The sequence below is a fragment of the Leishmania panamensis genome, assembly GCF_000755165.1.
Source record: "Leishmania panamensis strain MHOM/PA/94/PSC-1 chromosome 2 sequence".
NCBI classification, from domain to species: domain Eukaryota; phylum Euglenozoa; class Kinetoplastea; order Trypanosomatida; family Trypanosomatidae; genus Leishmania; species Leishmania panamensis.
Window position 1 is genome coordinate 100424 of NC_025865.1, and position 17709 is coordinate 118132.

Consider the following 17709-nt stretch of genomic DNA (forward strand, 5'->3'; position numbering starts at 1 on the left):
GTAGGAGGGTGAGGGGGGGGGTGTACGGAGAGGGTGAGCTGGGCGCAGAGGGCAAGTAAAAAATGCGGCATTTTTCTGTTTCATTCGGGGGGTACGTGGAGGAATTCCTGTCGTGCTGCCCCCGACTCCCATGGTCAAGACTGTGTAGCTGTCGCTCTCTCTCGCAGACGATGGTGTGCCCACGCACGTAGGTTGGCGTCGAACGCAGCAGCGGCCCAAGTCGCACTCATTCATGGGAGGCGTGGCTGAGCTCATGAGAAACGTAAGAAAAAGCGACGTATCAGGCGACGAAAGATACTCAAATCGAGGCAGAGGCGAAGGGAAAGAAGGGGGTCCCGAGGTGCTTTCACGAAGCCTCCCCCCCTCCCTCCCCCCTATCGGAGCCATAATCCTCATCCTTCCCTCACGCGCGCTGCCCTCCTCCCCTGTTCCTCCTCCTTCTCGCATCTCTGCGACTCCCTCTCTACGCCGCCGTCGTCGCTGCTTCTCGGCTTCTTGCTACTGTGCATGAGCGGACTTCGGCGCATGTATGTGCGTGTGTGGGTGGGTGTGTGAGTCCATCCACAGCGCTCAGTTAAGTGTCCTCATCGGGTAGCTTCTGAGCTTGACGGTGTGAGAGCGCGAAATAAGCTACTATGCACACGGAGAGAGCCAGAGAGAGAGAGAGGAGGGGGGGACGAGAGGAGGAAGGAGGAGGGAAAGAGCGTGCGAGGACACGTTCTCAGAAGAACGGAAGGGGCAGCACGTGCGTGCTTGTAATGACCTCACTGAAGAAGAGAGCGGGCGGGGCTTGCAAAGCGAGCAAACAAAAGGCGCACACACCGCATTCAACACGCTTCACGTACGCCTTTTCCCTGCCCTTCATCCCCCTCCCCTCCCCTCCCCTCCCCCCGCTGCACGCTGTAGTCCACACTCAGGCTGTGCAGCAGGGGGAGGAGGAAGGGCTACGTCAGTTCCCCTTTTCTCTCCCCTCGTTGCTGACGCCAGTCCGGTCGCTCCCTGCGTTCCTTTCCCCACCACCACCACCACCCATCCCACGCCTTGCCTACCTACCAACGCATCCTTCACCTCCTATGGAAAGGACTTTGTGGCTAGGCGAGGGGAAGTCGTCCCCTCTTCCCTCCCCCCCCTCCCGCGCCCTTGCTCAACGCGTGCTTGCCTTGTCTTTGCTGTTGCATGGGCACGTACCTACGCGTCTGAGTCCTTACCAAGCACACACCACACCTCACTCGGGAGGGGGGACGTCACGCCACCGGACAGTCCCCCAGACGCACCTGCACCAACGCAGCCGGCGCGCCCTTCCTCGCCGCCTGGCTCGTTCGGGTTTTTCAGTGGCGCCGGCCCTTCCTTCCCTTGTTTTGCCGCCCCGCATTGCTGCTGCTCGCCTGGGAGACGCAGGCTGGCGCTTGCCCGCGCGACGCTGAGCTGCCAGCGCCGGCCTGCCCAGTCGCCCTCGTCGCAGTAGCCGCAGCCACACCACCGGCACCGCGGTCCTTGTGCCCAGGCACCGACGAGACAGGCAACTCAGCGACTGCGCTTGCCGTTGGCTGCTCGCTAGCGCTCGCAGCCACGGTGGGCGGCACAGGACTACCCACCGATGCCCTGGTGCAGTCAGACACGAACTCATTCACAAGGCTTTCCACCAGCCTCAGCTGCCCTTGATGTTCCACCCGCGTCGTCATTGTGACTCGGCCATCGGTAGCCTTGAGCAGAAACACCTTGCGGCTCTGGTAGGGTCGCAGACGTAGCATCAGCCTCATTCGCTTCACCCTGCCTGGCTGCTGATGCATGCTGCGGGTGGCCTGCACAAACTCATTTAGCTCCAGACGCATGGTGAGTGCCTGGGGTGTGTGTGTGTGTCGGTAGGCAGTGCTGCACAGAGCGCAGAGTCGATGAAGAGAGAAAAATGGTTGCAACTGGGTGCACCGGCGTGTATCAGTGCGCGTGAGCCAGGATGTAAAGAGAGAGAGCGAGAGCGGCAACAATGCAGGAGCAAACCCAACGAGCACGCAGAAGGATCAGTGCAAAGCAGCGTCAGGGTCTCGAGAAGAACACTGCGTGGACAACACGCACGTGGGTGTGCGTAGGCAGAGGTGGTGAAAAGCCGCATTGATGAAGGCACAGGGAGCGAGCAAGAAGAGGAGGAGGAGGGTAGAGTGGGTTAGTGGGGAACGGAAAAATTAAGGTGGCGAGGGTGGGCGTGCACTGCTGCCAGCGAGCATCTCGAAATGGCTGAGGTAGAGGAGCCTTTTCGGGTGAGGGGAAGCGGGGAGAGGCGCGCGCGCGCGCCTGCGCCTGCGTGGATGACGTGCGTTGAGGAGGCGTCTTGTCACACCCGCGCGGCTGCCACGGTGAAACTTCCACGCAGTCTAAGATAAGCGGGGCATCCCTTATTCAATGCGATGAAATGAGAAGCGAGACGGAGGTGGGGGTGAGGGGGTGAGGCAGGCGGAGGGGGGGATCAGCTGTCGCCACAGCAGCTGGATGGAGCCTCTCTACATCTACGCGCTGCCACATACACACACTCAGAGCTCAGGCAGAAACCTCGGAAGGCACCCCCACCCCCAACTGCACCAAGTGAAGGCAGGCGCTCTCGCAACAGCAGCAGCGGGGAAGGGGCAGCGTGGAAAGAAGCGCAAAACATGGAAAAGCCCTGCCCACACACACACACACACACACACACACATATGCGTGCCGTTCTGGATGCACCAGCTCGATTGGCGCCACCCCTCCCCTTCTCCCCCTTTCACCTCCAACGCACGACTCTCCTCCTCCTCCTCCTCTTCCTCCGCCTCCTCCTCACACACACGCACACCCGCGGCTCCGTTATAAGGAATGAACGCGGTTCACTATTGGATGCACACCAGCGTGGACGGCGTGCGACACCGCCCGCTCTACTGCATCAGCACCGAACACGCCAGCGTACAGCCCGTCCGCGCTCAACGGCCGTGGCAAGGATGACGGCATTGCACTCGAACAGGACACCCGTGCGGGCGGCTGCGGCTTCTTCGCCGTCAAGACACTCACAGGGACATACTTGAGACACTCACGCACGTGCTTGTGACGCAGCACACGGCGCAGCGTCGGCCGCGCCGCCGCATCCACCGTCAGCAGCGAGCTCACTAGCTCTCTGAACTGTTGCGAGTAGCGGGACGTGGCCTCGTTATGGAGCTCGTGGAGGGGTGTGCAGCGCCCGCGACACACAAGCGAGCGAAGCTCCGCCGCTGAGGTGGCAGTGAAAGGCAGCTGGCGCGCCATGAGTTGGTAGAAAACAACGCCGAGCGACCACACATCGGCGGCCGCACCGTAGGCCCGCTCCTCGAGCAGCTCCGGCGCCATGTAGTAGGGCGACCCGCACGCCTCCTTCGCCCTATCGCCGACGCGGTCGAGCTGGGTGGAGATGCCGAAGTCGCCGAGGCGGACCGTCATGCCATCCTCGAGCAAGAAGATGTTGTGCGGCTTCACGTCACGGTGCAGGATGCCGTACTCGGTGTGGAGCGACTGGAGCGCCACGGCAACCTGGATAAAAAGCGACGTGACGTGCGGCTCTGTCAGATGGCCAAGCCCGGCCACCGTGGCTGCGGTCGTGGCGCACTGCGGTGTGGATACGGGCGAGGACAGTGCCTCATCAGAGGCGACACTGCCCCCGCTACAGCCAGCCATCACCGCCGCCAGGTCACCCCCAGCGCAGTACTCCATCATGATGAACGACACCGGGCAGTTGGGCGGCCGCGCGTCAAACATGGCGTCCACGAACTGCACCAGGTTCGGGTGCCCCAGAACGGTGCGGAGGACCTTCAGCTCGTTCCGCACGGCCAGGATCTCCTCCGATGGGTTCAGCATCGTCTGCATGTTGATGTCCTTCACCACAACGGCGTGAGTTGGGGAAACGCCGCCGGAGAAATCGTCCTTCATTGAGTAGAGGGTGGCGCAGCCGTAGTTGCCCTTGCCAAGGATGCGAACACGATGCAGCCCACCCCAGGTGCGTCCACTGTCGCCTATGAACTGCAGGACAGCAGCGGAGGGCTGGTCCGCGTAAAGCGCCGCTGACGACGTTGCCGGCACTTGGCCAGCGCCTCCAGAGTGGCCCAGCGCTGCAGGCGATGCAAATAGCCTTTGCTGAGGAGTGCCATCCCGCATCGGCGAACCCGCGGATGTGAAGCCGCCACCCAAGCTGGGCGACTCACCAGCTGCTGGGTACCCTAGAAGAAACGCCGGCGTCCCGTCCCTTGCGTCGAGATCGGCGCTCCCTGGCGCCGCCGTTCCATGCGAGGTGCCCGCCCTGCCCGTTCCGGCATCCTCTCGCAGGAAGATAGGGACATCCTCCTCGGCGCTGATGAGGTTCGTCTTCCTGCCCCTCGCTTGTGAGCCGGAGACGTTGTCCCCGAACTCCATCCACTCGAACCGCTCCCCCATGGCGGATGTGAAAGCGGAAGAAATGAAAAAGAGGCGGAGCAGCCAAGACAAGCACTGCTGGCCGACACACGCGCCCACGCACACACAGAGAGAGAAAGAGCGGCAAAGAAAGCCAGAAACAACGTTGGAGAGCCAAGAGAGAAGGAGAGGAGGGGAGGGGAAGGGAAAGAGGGTGAGGTGGCTTCGATAGTGGTGATAACGGTGATGACGAGCACGCGCCTGCTTCTCTATGCCCCAACTCCTCAGTCTTGGTTCGCCCTGTCTCTTCTTCGGGGGGACAGCCAAGAGGATGCTCGCTGGCTAACGTTTGCGTGGCGGCGCTGTCTATGAGCTGTGCCGCAGCTCCATCAGTGGGCCTCTCCGCGCACAGAGGTTGTTACCGAAGCCTTGCTGTACGCGACTAGCAGCAGCTAACGCGTCAGGTGGGAGGAAGAGGGTGGAGGCAGAGGGAACAAGAGGATGAGATCCGCCTTTACGGAGACAGAGAGAGAGAGCGAGACAGAGCAGCGCTGGTCAACGCGCTCTTCTCTTCCCTCCATAACATAATTCCCCATCCCAACCCCCACCCCTCAACTCCACTTCAGGAGTGGCATGCTGGTGGCACGAGCGCCAGCGCTGCGGCAGAGAATAGGATCCCTGCTGCCTTGGCGGACTCTCTCCCCCCACCCTCAATTCGTTTCACTTCAGCACACTCCGAGCGAAGAAAGAACTCCGAAAAACAGCGCGAGATGGAGCGAGCCAGCAGTGCGTCGCACGGCCGCCTCTCCACGCCTGAGAACGACATGCACTGAGCATTGCCGCAAAGCTCTTGAGAACATCACCCCCGAAAGGAGGAGGTGGAGGTGGTGGTGCACGGGCAGGAGACAAAAAGCCCTTCACGCACCAGCGCGCACTGTCGGCACACGAGACACCAAACGAGTCCGCATCGGCGTCGACAGGGCGCAAATGCACACACGCACACACACACACACACATCTCAATCGTTCTCAGCAGAGCAAAGGCCGCAGGAGTGGCCAGCAGAGCCCTTCGCCACGCTGGCCACCTTTCACGCGTCCGCCCTACTCACGAGCACGCCGGCAAGTCGACGCACCCAGCCACACTTCACCGGTGCCTCTGCGCGGCACTGGCACCAAACCCTGCGCCGAGCAGGACGAGCCGTCGGTCGCTGAGCAGGTGAGTGCGCCATTGCCATAAAGCACCGCGGCTGCTCCTCACCTGATGTCACTCTCCGCTGCGCCTTCGGACCACAGCGGAGAGTGGCAGAACTTCTCGTCTATCGATGAGGAGCCGCTGCCTGCACGTTGCGAGTTCTCGATCACAACCAGCCAGCCTGCATCCTGCTCGGGATGTCAGCAGGGCGGAAAGAAACACGAAAGAAAGAGAGCGATAGGTGTTCATCGACTAACGGAGGTACGCAAAACACACACACACACACACACACACACACGCACGCACGCACAGGCGCGACAAGCAGCAGACGGCATCAGAGGCCTGCCGTGCCGCGTGCACATGTCAGTGTTCACTCTGAGGGAGGGAGAGGGAGAGAGAGAGAGAGAGGGGGGGGAGAAGCACCCGTAGATGCAGTTACTGGGAGGATAGAAAAGGTAGTGAATAAATGGTGTATGTGGTGGGGTGTATAATGCGCCACAGGAACACGCACAGACGATGACGCTGTGGTATGAGGGGGGGGGTTAGAAGCGAATAATACGAAGATGTCACGGCAAAGTAAAAGGCCGAGGTGGGACACCCACACCGCTGGCGGATGAGAAAACAAAATAAAAGTAGACACAAATGGCAGCAGGAGAGAGTGTACGGCGTACGTTTCGTACAGCCGGGCAGAGATCGAAGCCCCCCTCCTCACGGCTGCGCTGGTCGTTGCTGCTGCCTAACCCTTTTCCCCGCCCTTCCTCGCTTTGGCCTCCGGCTCGTCCGCCTTGCAGGCCTTCTTTCGCTTGCGGGCGCAGCGGCTCCTGCTTCAGAGTCGCAAGTCGCTCTCGGCGTCGCGACATCGCTCGGACAAGGCTGCACAAGCGCTCTCTTCCTCGGCCACCGCGTCGCTGATGTGCAAGAAGACCTGCTCTATACTTGTCTGCGACACGGTGTAGTCCGAGATGCAGAGCTCGGTGCGGTGTGCCTGTAACCGCTGGAAGACATTTGCCAGGCTCGTGTCCTTGGGCAACGTAAAGATGAGTCGCTTGCCCCGTACCTCGCTGAGCTTCGAGGAGGGAAACGAGGAAGTGATGAAGGGAATGACCCGCGCTTTGATGGCCTCCAGCGCCGCCTCCTCGGCAGCTCTGCCGCGCGTCTCTGCCTCGGCCACCGACGGCGGCTGAATCCGAACGGTCAGTTCAAAGCCGCTCCCGTACTTCTGCTTGAGGTGCACTTTGTTGCCGATGCAACGCAGTCGCCCATCCACCATGATGGCCACACAGTCGGCGAGGGCCTCGACCTCCTCGAGGTGGTGGGTGCACAAGATAACGGAGCAGCGGTGCTTGATCGCCTCGATCGACGTCCACATCTCGCGCCGCGCCACGGGATCCATGCCAGCCGAGGGCTCGTCGAAGACGACAACAGGTGGCCCACCAATAAGCGATAGTGCGACGCTCAGCTTCCGGTGGTTGCCGCCTGACAAGGTCGCCGACGTTGTGTGGCGGTACTCATGCAGCCCGGTCAGATTCAGCAGCGCCTGCACCACCTGCTGCTGCTGCTCTCGCATGATGCCTCGAATGCCGGCAAATACCTTCAGGTGCTCCTCCACTGTGAGCAGGTCTAGCGTTGCATCGAGCTGGGGACAGTAGCCGATGCACTGGAGCGCGTCGCGTCTCTCCTCCACAATGCTGTGCCCACACACGTAGACGTGCCCAGCGGTCGGATAAGCCGCTTGGCACAGGACGGACATGGCGGTCGTCTTGCCAGCGCCATTTGTGCCCAGGAGGCAAAAGACTTCGCCCGGCACGACGCCAAAGGTGAGGTCCTGCACAGCCACCCGGCCGTCCTCATATCGCTTGTGCAAGCCGACGACAGCGACAGCGTCGATGAGCGGTGGCTTAGCGCTGAAGCTTTGGAAGCCACCGTAGGGGCCCTCCGCCGCGTTCACCGAGGCCCTCTCACAGAATGCAGGCTCGAAACAATCGCCCATCCTGCACATCCTCTCCTGCTGCATCAGGTCGGCGCGGTATGCCGCCATGCGCCGGCGCACCTCAACCCGCTCGTCCTCGACGTCGCTATCCTCTTCAACACTGTCGTTTTCCCTCCCACCCACGTCGTCTTGTCGCCCGGGCTGGTGAGCGCGTGCGAGGGTGGCGGCGTCGCCGTTTGGGTCGTAGTGTCGCAGCAGCCACTTCAGTCGCCAGCGGGGGTGGTCAATCAGCAGCACGAGAATGAGAAACAGTGGCCCCTCCACCGCCATGTACACACATGGCCACCCAATCACCTCCATGGAGAAGGCTGTCAAGCTCGGGTCCGATAAGTGGAACTGCGGGAGGGTGGCGAGGTTCACGATGCCTTCGCCAACGGCGTAGGTGGGGAAGATGCGAAACACCCTGCGTATCTTGTGTGACGCCTCCCTCGTAGAGGAGAAGAGTTGAAGCACAAATACGATGATGACGAGGAGAAAGCCCGAGACGAAGCCGATCGCCATCACGACGCTCTGCGCGCTCGAGTGCGTCGTGAAGCAGAACTGCACGAGGTACGCTGTAGCGATGCTGCAGAATCCGTAGGCTGAAAAAAGGGTAAAAGTCGCGCCGGCGGCGTCGCCACCGACGAATTCACTGCGCTGGAAGGCGGCAAAGATGAGAATGATCAGCAGCATCGTGACGGTGTACGCCGTGAGGTCGAAGAGAAAGTTGCTGAGCCAGTAGATGAGGTAGCGCAGGCCGCAGATGTCCTGCAGATGGCGTGACCTGCACTCCCGCTCCTTCACCACCCAGGCAACGTAGTTGGAGGGAAGAAAGGTGAAGGGCACCATAATGATGATCCCCGTGAGCAGCAGTCTGATACTGTCCTCAGAGACTGGCGCGGACTTCGACGGCAGCGTGGCAACGTGCGCCGTGATGAACACCGATGGACCACGAACCCCCTTGAAGAGCAGGTTGTAGAAGTTCACCATAGAGATGGGAAACTCATGGTAGGTGGAGTAGTTGGTCAGCAACACAACAGGGTTGCGGCTAATGGAAGGCAGCATCGCCGTCACAGGGTCGCCGCACGCGATACCGCTGTACTTCCCGATTTGACCGTGCACGTACCAGTCGTCTTGGAGGAAGTAGTAAAAGTCTGACAGATTCACAGCCTTCACGTCGCGGATGCGCTGGTTCGGCGCGATCGACGTCGCTGTAGCGTTGGAGCTGCTGTCGAAGTAGTTCGCACAGCCCGTCGTGTCCCACAGCGTGTCGTATGGGTAGTTGCTCGTGTTCATCGTCAGCTCATCGACGGTGTACGCGCGTGTCAGGCTCAGCAGCATCGCCAGCAGGACGCACACCACGGGGCAGATGACTTGGAAGCAGAGCATCCGCCGATCTCGCCTCATTATGTGAAACCGCTTGCGCATCATCGCCTCCGCCTGCAGGAGACTGATGGTCGCTATAGAGAAGGCGATCTCGCAGCTCCAGATAACGTCGGCAGAGGCGTCGCGCTTTACGGCTGTCATCGTCGACGGCGCTGTCCCCGACTCCGTCGCTGCGACGGGGGAGGTGACAGCGGCAGCCGGGACACGCAGCACAGAATACCTCCCATCCTCCGCATTCACCGCCCTCGCATACGTTGGTGTCGCCTGGGCGGCCTCACCGCTGCAGTGCACGTCTCCCTGCGACACAGGGCTGCTAGCTTTGGAAACGAGAGGCTTCGCCGGCCTCGAGAACCGAGACGCAGACCCGGCAGGGGTGCAGTTCCCCGAGGTGCCAGCATCCTCGCCGTTGTTGCTCCCCACATAGCCCGTCGCCGTTGGGCTCGGGTAACGCTGATTTTCTTCCGATGTCGTGGCTGAGCACCCTGACTGGCACTGCATCGGGACGACAGCTCTGTCCAGCGCCGAGCATTGCGTCAACTCCTCCGTGACCCCGCTGACGCTGTCGCGTGAGTAGGGGGAGTTGACATTGTCCAAGACGGACCACTCCCTGTTATCGCTGTCCATGCCATCATCACCCTTGTCAGACTCGTCAGGGGCAAAGCGACCGCTCGCGCCCCTGCCGCCACTGCCGCCGCAGCACCAGCAGCAGCACAAGCAATCCCAGAGACCCGACAGCCAGCCTTGATTGGCCGCCAGAGCAACTGCGCTGCCGCTCACTCGACACGCCTCCATCTTTACCCTTGCGCGCCTCCCTTTGTCCTCCTCAGCGGCGTCGCGGGCGATCGTTAGGAAAATCTCCTCCAGCGTTGTGGGGGAGATGGCGTATCCACAAATGCCGATCAGCGGCCCAACGGTGTCGAGCGCGCTCAGCAACCCAGGGAAAAGATCCACCTGCTGCGCAGGCAGGCGGTAATTAACCTCGCCCCCGCTGGTTGACAGGCGCTCTGCCTGCGGCACGTACTCCTGCAGGAAGGCATCGAGCTCACGGACACGTACCAGCGCGTGGACGGAGATGAAGATATTGTACCCGAGACCGAGCCGCGACTTCAAGAAGAGCGAACTGCCGGAGCACTTGAGCTGACCACGGCTCATGATGGCGACCCGATCACCGAGCAAGTCCGCCTCGTCCATAAAGTGCGTGATCAGCAGTACGCACCGGCTTCGCGACATGCGCAGCAGGAGCTCCCACGTATGCCGTCGTGCCACCACGTCCATGCCGGCCGTCGGCTCGTCGAGAAAGACTAGGCTGCTGCCGCCAACAAATGCGATGGCGACAGACAACTTCCGCCTCATCCCACCCGAGAGAACGCTTGACAGGTCGTTCTGCCTCGTCAAGAGATCCACCTCCGTAAGGGTGTCCACCACGGCCTTCTCCAGGGCCGCCCCGCGCAGCCCCTTCAGCCGCGCAAAGAACTCGAGGTGCTCCCGACACGTCAGCTCCGGCCAGAGAATGTTATGCTGCGGACAGAGCCCGATCTCATGGCGGGCGCGCGCCAGATCAAAGCGGACGGAGTGGTCGCCGATGTAGCAATCCCCGCCATCCGGGTAGAGCATGCCTGTCATCATGTTCATCACCGTCGACTTGCCAGCACCGTTGTGCCCCAGCAGCACAGAGACGCCAACGTTCGGCAGTTGCCAGCAAAAGTTCCGCACCGCGACGAAGCGGCGGCCGCCGCGCTGAAAGTATTTGTGGAGGCCGACAATGCGCACCGACAGCTGCTCCGGTGCGAAGGCCTCCATCTCGTACACACCATCCGGATCACAGGCATCCTCGCCGCCGCCATGCACGTCCTTGTCGCGGTCATTGTCTGTAGCGCCGTGCCCATGGCAACGCCAGCCGCAGCTGCCGCCATATGCCTCCTCGGCACTCTCATAACTTCTCCTCATCGGCGTCGGTGGCGGTGGCACGGCCTGCTGCTCGCTGCTGCCGGCAGCAGACGCGGCTTGGCGCTGTCGCTGTGCCGCCTGCCACGCCGCTTCCCAACGCTTGCGACGGCAGCGCTGAATCGGGTCTAGAATGAAGTAGAGCGGGTGCTTTGACACACCCACCGCCTTGGGCAGCACGGCATCGAGGTAAAACATCATCATCAAGTACACAGCGAAGTCCAGAATGAGGAAGCCGAAGAGCGTGGCGGTGTTGGGGTTGTCGGCGCCGCCAAGGAAGATCGACGCAGCTAAGCCATCGCCGTTCTCTCGAGCGAGCGTGTCCTGCAGGATGAGGGCGAAGCAGGCGGGCGAGAGGATGCTGAAGCCGAGGTAGGTGGCTGGCCCGGCCGAGCGCATGGCAAAGGGTAACAGCGACATGGCGAAGTAGATGAGCGGGGTCACGAGGGCGGCCACCCGTGACGCGTCGAAGAAGGCAGCCAACAGCCCGGACAGTGGCACGCACGTGAGGGAGAACAGGAAGACGACAAGAAACACACAGAAGGCGTCGCTCTTCACCAGCAACGTCGTGCACAGGAGCAGCGTCATGAGGAAGGAGATGGTGAACATGAGGGCGGCGCTGTGTAGGAACCAGCTGCACCAGAGGTGCTCCAGCGGGAGGCCCATGATCAGCGTCGCCTCCCGCACGCGCCGCTCCTTCTCCAGCACGAGCCGCCGCGTCAACTGCGAGACTGGGTAGAGAAACGCCAGCACAATCACGAAGCCCACGACGGTGTTCGCATAAGCCAGCAACTGACTCGTCTTGAAGGGCACCCACGGCATACCGCCCAGGTAGATGGTGAGGTTCGCCTTCGCGCGAAGGGTCGCGCTTGTTTCCTGGATGCTAGAGGCACACTGCGACACCAACGTCAACGGGGAACTCCGCGGCTCGGCGACACTGGCAAAGGACTGGACACCGTCACCCACGGATTCCGGCGCCGCCGGCACAGCGTCGTGCAGTTCGCGCCTGGCCAGCACCCCGTCGGCCGCATCTGCGGCTGCTGCCTGTTGCTGCTTCACCTGGCTCCCCTCCAGGGCCTGGATGCCGTCCACTTCAGCTCGTGTCGCACCGGCCGCATACGGGGATGTGAGGTAGTACTTCACCAACACGTCCATCAAAGACGTGTAGCCGCTCGTGTAGTACACGTCGGATCGGTCATCGCTCGCGCCGCCAGGGTACGCCTTGTCGATTAACACAGCCAGCGGCGGCAGCGCTGTCGCGTCCAGTTCAATAGACACGTCGAAGCCGTTCTCGTCCAGCTGGCGGACGTTCACGAGGGCCCACGTGGGGCCACGCTCGCCGCTCTTGATCACACGGTGCGCCGCCTCAACGGTGTCGAAGGTATCGTTGTACACATACTGGAGAAGCTTGGAGTCCCTGAAGAGGTACGCGAGTATGTCTCGTGGCACATTGCGGCATGGGGCAAAGTAAAGCTTGCCAGACGACAGGATAGCACTCTGCTGCGTGTTGGAGGCGAGCCCCGCACCGACCAGCAGGCTCATCGCCGCTGAATCCACCAAGGGCAACTTCTTCGCCAGCCACTGGTAAGCGATGATGTCGTCTAACGGCATCACCTGTGCTAGGCCGTTGCGCATACCGCTGACAAAGGCCCCAAGTGCGCTGCCTCTCTGTGCGTAGCACAGCCCTTTCACTGGCAGCTCCTCCTCGCCGACCGTGTCGCACGTCACTGAACTAGGCGTGCTAGTATCTAGGTTGCTGCAGGAGACCAGGCCGTCAATGTAGTTCGGCTTCCCGAACCACGTCTCGTTGTAGCACAGTACTGAGAGGTACCTGCCAGAGCTGAAGCCGTACCCGCTGTCACCGATATTACTGGGCGAGCTAGAGTTCGGCGAGGAGGTGGCGCCAAAGGCGGCCCACAGCACCACCACACACGCAGCGCACACGAGCGGGATCACAATCTCCAGTACCACGCTGAACCAGCGGCGGCGGCGTTCGAGCGTATCTCGCCAAATAATCGCCCCGAACTGGTCGAGCCACGTCGGAGAGCCCTGATAACGCTGTCTGGCGTCCCCCGCCACCAGGCTTCTAAGGCCTGCTGCGCCGTCGTCCACAGTGGCTCCTCTATTGATCTCCGGGATCGGAGACGCGGCCTCGGCATCCCGACAGCCCAGCGTGCCGCCGTAGTACGCGCTGGTGCGGTCGTCTGTGCCGCTCTCTGTAGCGCCACTGCTGCGGCGGCGGCGGCTCGTGGTGGTATCGCTGTCACTCCCACCTCCCTCTACGTCTGCGTAGGCAGCCCCCACGGTAAGACTGCCGCTCGCCCTACTGTTGCCGCGCGTCGTGTAACTGCCGGGGCCGTAGCCTCTATTCTCCAGCCGCGCCGAGTGTCCGTTGCGAGGGGGAAGAGGTGTACCAAGCATACGGTGGGGGGAGCTGGGTGAACCCGCACCGAGGCTGCACACTCCCACAGTAAGCGGTATCTGTGGCCGCTGTTGTTGCGGACGCTTCTCCGTGCACGCTGCAGAGGGTAGTTCCTCATCTGAGAGAAGAACGGCCACGGCTGACGACGGTAGCGAGAAGGACTGGTCCCCAGCCAAGCTTCTAGGCAAGGCACCGTGAGTGGTCGTAGCGGTTGCCACCCCAGCCGCCACTCCCTCGCTCTCACCACGACCTGTCTGCTGCTGATGTGGGTCGACTGGCATCGGCTGGGTCACGAATGGGAAACCGCGGGGCCCCTCCTCGGACAATACTCGATCGGTGCCTCTCGTCGACTGTGGGAAAGGGCAGCGGTCCCTACTCACAGAGGAAGCGCCAGCAAAAGCTGGCGAGGCCGTCGATACAGGCGAGCAAGGCCTCCTCGCCGTGTCGAGGGGGCCAATCTCTATCCGGCGGTACTGCAGCTCGCACTTACTCTGCGGTGACGCCTCGCACCTGTGGCTGAGCGCCTGCTGCTGACTCAGCGGCGGCGCTGGGCGTTGACGGCCCGGGTTCTGGGCGTGGTGACCAAAGGTGGAAGGATATCCTGACGGCGGCTGGCGAGCACTGCTGACGCTCGCGGTGGCGGTGGTGCCAGCAGTAGCAGGCGGCCTATTCGCGCGTGGTGCCATCGCTATGACACCACGCGCGAGCCAGGCGCCGTAGTAGCCAGCGCCTGGCTCGGTACACCGCACCGCCGGCGGTGAAACAGAAGTGGCCTGTGGGGTGCGCTGAGGCACGGCGGGAGATGCGATGGACGGGCGTTGGCGGGGCGGCTCCGGGGCGCCCTCCATCGAAGAACGCGTTGAAGCCTCCCCGCCGCTCTGGCCGGCGTCGCGCGAAGGACGCATGACGGGCGAGTAGGGGGAGGGGGGGGGAAGAAGGGAGAGGGGGAAGAAGGGAGGGGGGAGAGGGGAGGTGTATAGCATTCAAGAGCAGAGAACAACGAGAGCAGAAAAGAGAAAAGCTGGAGGGAGGAGGGGAGGGAGGGGAGAGAGGGGGGGCAGCCCTGCATACGTGCAGCAGTGAAGAGGGGAAAGCAGAGAGAGAGAGAGGGGGGGAAAGGGGGGATGAGAGTCGCGGCCTTTTACCCTCACTTCTCCTTTTTCAGCCTTGAGGACGACGCACACACAACGCGGGGAAAAAACCTCCTCAGTCTGCGGTGTCTCTGCGGAAGCGGAAGGGGAGGGGGAGGGGAAAGTGGAGAGAGGGCAGACACGCATGCGCAGACATATCCCCCCTTCACTCCTCCTGCTGAGGAAGGGGAGAGAAGAGACTGCTGGAGGAGGGAGGTCTCTCACACCCCGGCCACCCGGGTGCACCTGTACACGCACATCGATCTCCGGGAAGCATCTCTGGGCGCCTGACGATTTGTTTCTGACTTTGGGTTTCATACTTCGATCCACGAAGTGGTAATCAGAGGCCCCGTCCTCATCGTGCCCCATCACAAGTGTTACCCACTCCCCACGTCCGCGTGTGTCAGTGTCTGCCCACGAGACGCTGCGCCTGCGGGGCTGTCTGCTGAGCGCACGTACACCACCGTAGCCTGAAGGCAGAGGTACCGTAGAAGACGCAGCACCGAAGCCACCTCACCCTGGAAGGCATCTGACTCGGGGCTGCGTTCCTGGATCGTGGCCACCATAGTCCTTTGGTCGACGCGGATGGCCACGTGCCCGACGGTGCGCAGTACAGCGCGCCTCTCGGTCGATGCACTGGGAAGGGGCCGGTGGGGTGCCCGGCCCCCGGGCGCAGCGAGCGCCCCTGTGCGGCGAAGCATGACACCCCATCCGAGCAGCGACGCGCTGGTTACAAGGGCCGCTCCTTGCAACACATACCGCGAGGATACAACTGCACGGCTCCCCAAAAGCCCCCCCTCCGCCCAGCCGACCAGCCCACGCGTCGTCGGTGTCCACAGACGGGCCGGACTTGTGTCCGGCAGAAGGCCACGGTGGAGCTGCGACAAGCAGCGGCGTACCTACTTGGCCGACCAATGGCGCCCATGCGCTGCACTGCACATCCCAGCCGACGCCGGGAGAAGGTTCGACCCACAGTGCGCCCCATGTCTGCCACTGCCATCGTATCCCATCGGGGTGGGGGTGGACCGCGAGAGGCGCCGCAGAAGCTCCCGGCACACTTGCATGGTCTGCTGGTCGTGGTTGAAGCTGACGCTCATGAAGGTGTACTGCGTCCGGGTGGCCAGCTGCTCGCCCAGAGTGGTACCGAGCCTCATGGGTGTCCCGTTACGTTTGCGCAAACCAGGCGTCCGCACACGCCCGTCCCCTCTCCCCCCCCCCCGGGCCGGATCGACGGGCGCTGTCGCTCCAAACCGTCACCTCCCGCGTCCCCTGGGGCACGGTGTTCCGGCGAAGTCACTGCCGGGTTGCCGGTGAGAGCACGCGTGGCTGTACGCTGAGTTTCCGAGCACATGCGGCAGCCCATTGGCAATCGGGTCAGTCAGACGATGGTGCCCGCCCCGCGGTTCTGCACGGAAAAGGGCGCCGTCATTCCGGCGGTAAGGGTGGCTGAAAAGTGTGATGCCTTTGGAGGTCCATCTCAGGGCTGCCACGACCGCAAACACGGCAGCCAAGCGTTGCGCTGCATGTGGTGAGCCGCACGATCGCCTCGCACTCGTCCAAGCCGTTCTCGGCCTCCGCCCATGTGATGGAACGCCGGCGCGGTTCACCTCCCTTCTCCCTCGCCAGCACCAATGGTACAAGCCAGCCCGCTGCGAGGTGCGAGGCCACAGCCTCCAGAATCCCTGCGCTGATGGGGTGGTCGTGTATCAGCGCCCTAGAAGGTCCTCCTTGACTCGTTCAGCAGCTGGGGCGATGGTTTACCCACAGCCACCGAGATGGCGCTGAAGCGCGCTCGTGACCCTGTTCACACACCGCAGGGGGCTACGCTCACCCTCTGAAAGGCCAAGACAAGCGCCTGCTCGTTGCAGCATGTTGTTGGCAAGGTGGTTCGGGAAGGACCCCGCCCCGTGTGGATCCAGTAAGAAGCGGGTTATGACGGCTGGGCCATCGACTGCGCCATCGCAGCAGTCCCACTCAACAGCGCCGTAGACACCCCCCCCCCTCCACAGATGCCTGCGTGGCCGGCGTGCTTCGCCAGATGTGTGTGATTGGGGGGAGGGTTACCTTGCTCACTTGGTGAGAGGGGCTCGTGTTCGCATCCTTGCTGGTCCCGTCGAGTGGGTCGCATCGGCATTGGGAGCGACCCTTGTGTTTACTTCTCCGTCGCTGTGCCCGCGCCCTCCGGCTTTGCGCGGGAGGAGTGTCGGAGCCCCCGCAGTCCGCGTTTGCGGGGTGGTTGGAATGATCACAACTTCGATCCAGTGGGGCGAAGCCGCGCTAGCACTGACAGACGCTGATGCTGTGGAGCGGGGGGGGGGGCGGTCTTGGTGTTGCGCTGCACATCACGCACGCGCCGAACTGTCATGACAGTTAAGGGGAGGAGGAGGGGTGGCGGCGCTATCAGTTTGGGGCCTGTGGCGCGCGTCGTCGCACTGTTGCCGCCGTTGGCCACGGCTCTGTCAGATCTTCGGTGTGCATCGCCGCGCTTACTTCTTCGGCTGCTGTGACGCCTTTGCCAAGCGCTGCGGTCGGTGGGGGCCTTTCGTGGCGTGGCTGGCGCCACGATGCGTTTCAGGTGATCGGCCATGCACTGCCGTCACCAAACAGCTTCAGCTACGCACCTCGGGCCAGTCCAGGCGTTGGCGGGCTCACGCCGTGCCGCGCAGATAGGCGTGTGCGGGAATGCCTCTCCCGCGCCAGAGCACAGAAGCGCCGCACATTCCACCCACCCACCAACCCCTCCTCTCGTCTGCGCACACCGCGCCAACAAGCTCGACATCCGTCACGTGCCTCGCAGCTACTTTGGCAGCCTCTGCACCTCATCGGTGGGTTTCAAAGCATCGCTACCACTTTCAAAGCCACCGCGCTCGACATACGGCGCCGAGGCTGGAGAAAACTCCAGCTCTGCGAAGCCTCCGATTGAAGCTGCCCTCTTCAAAGAAACCGTCGTCGGTGAGGTCTCTGCGGAGTTTTGCCGGCCTGCACCACCTGCTCCTCCGGGCATTTGGCTGGGGCCGTCGTCTTCTCTGGTGGCAGGAGGCGTCCGACGACGCACGTCCCGATGGCGGTGTCGTGCGCCGCCTAAAGAAGAAACCGCCGGCGGTGGAGCTCTGGAAGGGAGGCACCGCGCCTGTCGCGCGCTCCTTCTCGGGAGGAACACCCGCAACTTGGGATACTGGGCTGTCGGTATAATACAGCGTTTTGGGGGGAGAGAAGAAGGCGAGGGGTTTCAGCAACGTGTGCGGGGGTTCAAGCTCAGGTCTGGCGAATTCCGTTGAAGTCACCACGGGGCA

The 17709-nt window shown here is 62.6% G+C and overlaps 3 protein-coding genes across 3 annotated transcripts; all 3 read right to left on the reverse strand.

Annotated features, from left to right (window-relative positions):
* Positions 1–1328: 1328 nt before the first annotated feature.
* Positions 1329–1832, reverse strand: LPMP_020200 (hypothetical protein; the record flags this gene model as incomplete). Its single annotated transcript, XM_010699863.1, has 1 exon — positions 1329–1832. The coding sequence occupies one exon, from the start codon at positions 1830–1832 to the stop codon at positions 1329–1331; it is 504 nt and encodes a 167-aa protein (XP_010698165.1).
* A 994-nt stretch (positions 1833–2826) lies between these two features.
* LPMP_020210 (protein kinase, putative) lies at positions 2827–4416 on the reverse strand (the record flags this gene model as incomplete). Its single annotated transcript, XM_010699864.1, has 1 exon — positions 2827–4416. The coding sequence occupies one exon, from the start codon at positions 4414–4416 to the stop codon at positions 2827–2829; it is 1590 nt and encodes a 529-aa protein (XP_010698166.1).
* A 1975-nt stretch (positions 4417–6391) lies between these two features.
* ABCA1 (ABC transporter, putative) lies at positions 6392–14269 on the reverse strand (the record flags this gene model as incomplete). Its single annotated transcript, XM_010699865.1, has 1 exon — positions 6392–14269. The coding sequence occupies one exon, from the start codon at positions 14267–14269 to the stop codon at positions 6392–6394; it is 7878 nt and encodes a 2625-aa protein (XP_010698167.1).
* Positions 14270–17709: the final 3440 nt, after the last annotated feature.